The 7,891-nt window shown below is 46.2% G+C and overlaps 1 protein-coding gene across 1 annotated transcript; it reads right to left on the reverse strand.

Annotated features, from left to right (window-relative positions):
- Nucleotides 1-404: 404 nt before the first annotated feature.
- On the reverse strand, nucleotides 405-1,331 carry LOC311530790 (olfactory receptor 52N4-like; the record flags this gene model as incomplete). The annotated part of the gene is made up of 1 exon (XM_084647693.1): nucleotides 405-1,331. One exon carries the CDS (start codon nucleotides 1,329-1,331, stop codon nucleotides 405-407), a length of 927 nt encoding a protein of 308 aa, XP_084503819.1.
- Nucleotides 1,332-7,891: the final 6,560 nt, after the last annotated feature.

Genomic DNA, 7,891 nt, shown 5'->3' on the forward strand with positions numbered 1-7,891 from the left:
TGCTCTAAACACATCTGAATTCTGGAAGTCATGGAAAGGCCAAGTGACAGGGTGTGTGGAGGTGGGTGCTGGTGGGTGACACTGAAAGAGATCAGGTGATGGTCAGAGAGAGGGAACTCAGCAATGAATCATAGAATACTCAGGAGGTCATCTAGTCCAACCCCCTGCTCAAAGCAGGACCGATCCCCAATTAAATCATCCCAGCCAGGGCTTTGTCAATGTAGAGAGTAGTTCTTGGTGATGGAGTGATAAGATGTTAGATGTGTGGAAGTTTTCATACTGTGAACTTCTGTAATGCTGAATTCAGCCAAACTGGGGCAGAGCACCCTTGATTAATGAAGAGATATCCTTTCCCCCTCTTGTCACGCAGGTTGAAAGTCAGTGGCCCCAGGAGATCACATTCTTCAAGTGTATTTGACCACTTTGTCACAAAGCTCTTTGGATTTGACCCCATAAATGATAGGGTTGAGCATGGGGGGGATGAGGAAGAAGAGGTTTGCGAAGATGATGTGAACATGGGGAGTGATGCCTTGACCGAACCGGTGTGCCAGAGTGGAGAAGAGGAAGAGAGGATAAGACGTCAACATCACACAGATGTGGGCTGTGCAGGTGTTGAGGGCTTTCTGGTGGGCTTTCTTGGAGGAGATTCTGAGGACAGCCCTGATGATCAGACCATAGGAGAGGGCAATGAGCGTCAGGTCTGACCAGGTGACTAATGCCATCATCAAGCCATACATTCTGTTGACTGCGATGTCCCCACACGACATCTTTGCCACAGCCATGTGCTCACAGTACGTGTGGGGGATAATGCGGTTGGCACAGAATGGCTGCCTGCTCAGGAGCAGGGGCAGGGGCAGAGTGAAGAGAACAGCTCTTACCAAAGCCACTAGCCCTAGCTTAGCTATTCGTGCGTTGGTGAGGATGGTGGCATATCTCAGAGGGTTACATATGGCAACATAGCGATCCAACGCCATTGTCATGAGGACAGCTGAGTGCATCATAGAACCTGCATGAAGAAAGAACATCTGGGTGAGGCAGCCACCCACAGTAATGCCTTTCAAATTGAACCAAAATATACACAGTGCCTTTGGCACGATGGAGGTAGATGTGCTGATTTCAGTGACGGCCAGCAGGGAGAGCAGCAGGTACATCGGCTTGTGCAGGGTCTGCTCTTTGAGTACAACAAACAAAACCATGAAATTTCCCAACAGTCCAATAATGTAGAACATAGACAAAGGGATGGAAATCAGGACATGGGCAGCTTCCAGGCCAGGGATGCCAATTAGGATGAATGTTGAAGGGTCAGAAGGGGTGAAGTTGAAAGCTGCCATGAGATGGTCAATGCGTCGATCAGGCTCAGAAATGTTCAAGGTGTCTGCGAAGGGAGAGAGGCACAGTGAGGGGAATTACACACTTTATAACAAATAGTACAGTAAATATTTTATATTTATTAACAATCTAGAAAGGTCATGAGCAATGAGGTGGCAACATTTACAGATGGCACCAGATTATTTACGTCACAGTCAAGTTCAGGGAAGTCCTTAGAGGGAACTAACCAACCAGGTGAATGAGCAACATGATGAGAGATGAACTTCCATGTCAATAACTGCAACATATAGTCCCATTGGAGGGAAAAGCATGAACTCCTCAAAAACCTAACAGGGGTCTAATATCACTGTATGAACTCAGGACAGGGTCCTGGGCATCATGGTACACAGCTCTGGGAAACCCTGCTTACAGTACAAGCACAGACAGAAACTAAGAAAACACTGGGATCCAGGAGGAGTGGGATGGGCAATCATACAGAAAATACAATGCCATGAGATCAGTCATAGAATATCAGGGTTAGAAGGGACCTCAGGAGGTCATCTATTCCAACCCCCTGCTCAAAGCAGGACCAATCCCCAATTTTTGCCCTAGATCCCTAAATGTCCCCCTCAAGGATTGAATTTACAACCCTGGGTTTAGCAGGCCAATGCTCAAACCACTGAGCTAACTCTCCCTCCCAGTCAGTCAATCAATCAATGCTTCACCCTCTTCTAGACTCCTCTGTGTAGTACTGGGCACCCTTCTCACACAGGATATTGCAGAACAAGAAGGGTTCTGGCAAGGGCAATGAGAATGAACAAGGACCTGGGGAAACTCTCACAAAGAGAAAAGTTGAAAAGACGGGGACTGTTACCTTACAAAGGAGATGAATAAGAGGTGATATGAGAAAAATCTACAAATTACTGGTAGCGAGTAGATGGAGAATGTGTTCTCGCTGTCTCATAAAACAAGATCAAGATGACATTCAAATAAACTGAAACATGGCAAATTCAAAACTGATAAAGAATGCTTTCCTCACTCAATGCTTAATTAGACTGAGGAACTCGTTGCCACAGGAGGTAGTTGAGGCCCTGAGCTAAGCAAGAATCTGCAAAGGTTTGGAGATATACATGGATAGTAAGGCTATCCAGTTACAATAGTTACAGCTAAATAAATATTTTGGAAAACCTATACACCCACTTGTTTTAGGGAACAAGCCCATCTAGCTGTTAGGCATAAGGGTGACACCCTCATGATGGTTAGGTCATCCCCCCATCCACATACTGCTGGGTTTCTTACACCTTCTTCTGCAGCACCTGGGGCTGTCACTGTCAGAGAGAGGAAACTGGAGTAGATTGACCATAGGTCTGACTCACGATGCAATTCCTATGTTGGAAAGGAGGCAAAATTCCCCCATGGAAACAGACATTATGATGCTGCGGTATGACTTTGTGCTCAACAGAATGGACACGAATGGCACAAGGGTCTTAACATTTAGGGCTACTGGCCTGCACCTCTGTTACTTCCCTTGTTTCTTTTGGTGAGACACTTTCTTTCAGGCAGGCAGCTTTGTCTGAGGCATCAGTTCCAGGTGTTAACTGACAAGTGTAAGCAGAGACACATGTCAGCAACTTAGCTGCTAGTCCTTCTCATGCCTGAACATTGATGAAGTTCACAAATTACACAAAAATTGGAGGATTTTAAATAATGAAGAGAACAGGTCACTGATTCAGAGCAATCTGGATTGATTGGTTAACTGGGTCAAAGCAAACAATGTGTTCTAATATGACTATGTAGATATCTACGTCTAGGAACAAAGAATGTAGGCAATGCTTACACGTTGGGGGACTCTCGTGGGAAGTGCAATGACTCTAAAGAAGATTTGGTGACATGAAGGAATAATTAGCTAACATGAGCTCCCAGTGTGACCATGGGGCCAAAAGACCCAATGTGATCTGTGGATGATAAGGAGGGGAATATCAAGGAGAGAAAAATCCACCTATAAGGTGGATAGAAAGCTGGATTAACTGGTAGTGATCAATGGTGCAATATCTAGTTGGCAGCCGGTATCGAGCCAAGTGCCCTGGGGTCGGTCCTGTGTCTGGTTTTGTTCAACATCTTTATTAATGATCTGGGTGATGGGATGGATTGCCCCCTCAGCAAGTTCTCAGATGACACTAAGCTGGGGGGAGAGGTAGATATAACTGGTGGTTAGGATAGGCTCCAGAGTGACCTAGACAAATTGGAGGATTGGGCCAAAGAAATCTGATGAGGTTCAACAAGGACAATTGCAGAGTTCTGCACTTAGGAAGGAAGAATCCCAGGCACTGCTACTGGCTGGAGACTGACTAGCTAAGCAGCAGCTGTGCAGAAAAGGACCTGGGGATTACTGTGGATGAGAAACTGGATATGAGTCAGCAATGTGCCCTTGTTGCCAAGACAGCCAATGTCATATTGAGGTGTATTAGTAGGAGCATTGCCAGCAGATCGAGGGAAATGATTATTCCCCTCTATTCGGTACTGGTGAGGCCACATCTGGAGTATTGCGTCCAGTATTGGTCCCCCCACTACAGAAACGATGTGGACAAATTGGAGAGAGTCCAGCAGAGGGCAACAAAAATGATTTGGGGGATCGGGCACATGACTTACGAGGAGAGGCTGAGGGAATTGTGGGTTATGTAGTCTTCAGAAGAGAAGAGTGAGGGGGGATTTGATAGCAGCCTTCAACTACCTGAAAGGGTGTTCCAAAGAGGATGGAGCTCGGCTGTTCTCAGTGGTGGCAGATGACAGAACAAGGAGTAATGGTCTGAAGTTGCAGTGGGGGAGGTCTAGTTTGGATATTAAGAAACACCATTTCACTAGGAGGGTGGTGAAACACTGGAATGGGTTACCTAGGGAGGTGGGGGAATCTCCATCCTTAGAGGTTTTTAAGGCCTGTCTTGACAAAGCCCTGGCTGGGATGATTTAATTAGGATTGGTCCTGCTTTGAGCAGGGGATTGGACTAGATGACGTCCTGAGGTCCCTTCCAACCCTGATATTCTATGATTCTATGAGAAGTAGAGAAGTTATTTTATTTCTGTATTTGGCACTGGTGAGACTGCTGCTGGAATCCTGTCCAGTTCTGGTGTCCACAATTAACGAAGGATGTTGATACACTGAAGAGGGTTCAGAGAAGAATCACAAGAGTTAGTAAAGGTTTAGAAAATTGCCTTATAATGACAGACTCAAAGATTTCAGTCTATTTAGTTTAACAAAGATGGTTAAGTGGTGACTTGATAACAGTCTGTAAGTACTGTGACAGACTCAGACCGGTTGGGTGCAGGAGTCTGGTAGAAGGAAAACACATTGGACTCTGGATAAATAGTTTTCTGTTTCCTGAGTGATCAGGGCAAGTGCCAGAGCAGTCAGGAAGGTGCTAGAAGCAATTAAGTCAACCAGACTCCTTAAGACACCTGGAACCAAATAAGAACTGATTAGAAGCAATCAAGGGAAACAGGCTAATCAGATCACCTGAAGCCTGTTTAGAACCAGCTGGGACTAGTTTAAAAGGAAGCCTCTTCAGAGAGACCGGCTGGTAGGAGCTGGGAGTAAGAAGGTGTGTTGTGGAAAGACTGGAAGAAAGAAGGTGAGCAGTAAAAGACCTGGGAGAACAAGCGTGGCCAGGTACCAAGGAGGATGCTAGGAGGGGCCGTTTGGAGAAGTAGCCCAGGGAAGGACTATAGTTCTGGTAGTATAGGAAAACTGCCAATTAGGGTCCCCAGGCTGGGACCTGGAGAAGAGGGTGGGCCCGGGTTCCTCCCCAATCCCCTCCCCCCACCACATTTCTACACAAATGCTCCCTGAGAAGGAAGACAGAGACTAAAGAGGGTTCTCACATCGAACCCGTTGACTAGCCGATGACAAAGGTGGCTCAGTAAACTGTAACCCTCGCCTCTAGGAGGGGATAGAGGCTACACTGAGGGTCACAACAAACCTCTAAGGCAAACCCTAACTGCCTAAAAGTGCAGGACACCTCGAAGGCAAAGCCAGTGCTCTGCCACAGTACCGTCATGGTGAAACAATATTTAATAATAGGCTTTTCAGCCTGGCATACCAAGGTGCAACACAATCCAACAGCTGGAAGTTGAAGTTAAAGGAATTCTAATTGGAAATAAGGTGTACATCTCTTAAATGGTGAGATTAATTAACCATTGGAACAATTTATCAAGATTCCATCACTGAGAATTTTTAAATCACGGTTGGATATTTCTCTAAAAGATCTGCTCTAGGAATAGTTTTGGGGAAATTCTCAGGCCTGTGTTATACAGACCAGATGATCACAATGGTCCCTTCTGGCCTTGGAATCTTTTAACATGTTCCCAGGAGTCAGCTGGAAGCATTTTCCCTGAAAGCTTGCACCTGAGCTTACGGAAGGCAATTTTTCTATTCATGACTGTGTTGAATTTAGCCCGGTGGGAAGAAATTCTCTTGTGACTGCGACGCCTTGGAAATGTTACACTAGGTGTGTATTTCACGAGACTGAGGGATCCCATGAGGCTCTGCATGGACGAATGTTTTAGGTGAGAAAAATAATGACTTCACCCCCTAAAATCTATGCACTGAGGAATGAGTATATGACCCTCACCATTAATGACTAACAGAGCTGGCTAGCAAATGGTCCCAGAGGATCCTGGGTTTAACGTCTGTGTCCCAGTGGCCCACTGTTTCAGGCAGCTGCCAGTGGCTCCTGCACATGGCAGCTGTATTGATCTAGGCCCTCACATGTCCCAGAGCTGCCCGCTCTCATTATACAATGTGCAAACTTCTCAGCTTGCGAGTTGTTCCTGGGTAGCAGCCCCCAAAGCACCAAGAGTAGCTGCATAGGTGCCTTGGCATTTGCCACTCGTGTGTGAGATTTCTCATGGATGAGACGCAGTCACTGATTACCTCCTGGCCAAGGGAGGAGGTGTGATGGGAGACACCTCACCCCCTGCAGAAAATGATGTGTGGGGAGCATGGGGTGGCTCGGAGGTGGTGGGAGCCAGGGATGACTTGGGAACATGGAGAAGACACAGGTGACCAGGGTGCTGTTGGAATTGGAGCAGTCTGGGATGGGGAAGGAGAGTACAAACGGGGTCAGAGTAAGATGGGAGATCAAACCAGCTGAGGAGCAAAGATCAATGGTTCTTTTCATGGGTGAAATGCCAACAATCACAAAGAAAAATTGAATTTCAGCAGCTCTTCCCACCTGTTTATTTACACCCCTGTCCCTGCCCCCACAATCCCCAGCACTGCTCGCTTTTCTGTGTACAGCCCCTGCCTGCTCCCCTATCTCCAGCACTGCCCACTTTTCTGTGTAGACTGCCTTGCCTGCCCCCCACAACCTCTAGTGATGATGATGATGATGGGACGATCACTCGTTACTGAGTATGATAATCTTCCATGGGAATTATGGACTTATGAATTAAGACTTCCATTGTCCATCCACGTTACGGTACCCTTCTTTCAGTTGAGAGAACAGGACCTGTTTTAGGAGGCAGTGGTCTGGCATCCGGACAACATGACCAGTCCGGTGGAATTGCTGACGGATGATCATTGCCTCGATACTGGTGGTCTTTGCCTCTTCCAGAACACTAATATTGGTGTGCCTGTCTTCCCATTTGATCTTCAGAATCTTATGAAGGCAGCGCTGATGCTCAAGGACTTTCAAGTGGTGTCTAGGTTGTCTAAGTTTCGGACCAATACAACAGTGTTGGGAGAATAACGGCTTGATAAACAAGAAGCTTGGTGTCTGTTCAAATGTTGTGATCTTCAAAGACCCTGTGCCATAAACAAGAAAAAACTACACTGGCACAGCTCAGGCAGTGTTGTATTTTTGCATCAATATCTGCCTTGGATGAGAGAGGACTTCAAAGGTAGAGGAAATGGTCGACATTCTCCAGTGCCACGCCATTAATTTTGATAGATGGGGCATGGAATACCTCATTTGGAGAGGGCTGATAGAGCACATTAGTCGTCTTGATATTAAGAGTGAAACTAAGGCATGCGTAAGCATCGGCACACACATTCAAGATAGTTTGAAGATCTTTCTCAGAGTGGGCAACGATTGTGTTGTCATCAGCATACTGGAGTTCCACAATAGATGTTGTCTAAAAAAAGAAAAGTGTCGGGAGAAAAACTGACCACGGTACATAGCTTTTATTGATCTAACTAAGGCCTTTGACTCAGTGAATCGCCCTGCCCTCTGGACTGTACTCTCTAAGTCTGGATGCCTGACAAATACATTAATGTCCGAAAATTGCTTCATGATAACGTGAAAGCGACTGCTCTGAGCAGCACTAGTTCCCAGGGTGAACCTTTCAAAGTACAAACAGGAGTCAGATCGGGCTGTAACATCGCTCCAACCGTGTTTGCAGTTTTTATTGCCGTCACTCTTTACCCAAAAAGAAAAGGAGTACTTGTGGCACCTTAGAGACTAAACAATTTATTTGAGCATAAGCTTTCGCTTATTTGAGCTCCGATGAAGTGAGCTGTAGCTCACAAAAGCTTATGCTCTAATAAATTGGTTAGTCTCTAAGGTGCCACAAGAACTCCTTTTCTTTT

This window comes from Lepidochelys olivacea (assembly GCF_965140295.1).
Source record: "Lepidochelys olivacea isolate rLepOli2 genome assembly, chromosome: 1".
Classification (NCBI taxonomy): Eukaryota; Metazoa; Chordata; order Testudines; family Cheloniidae; genus Lepidochelys; species Lepidochelys olivacea.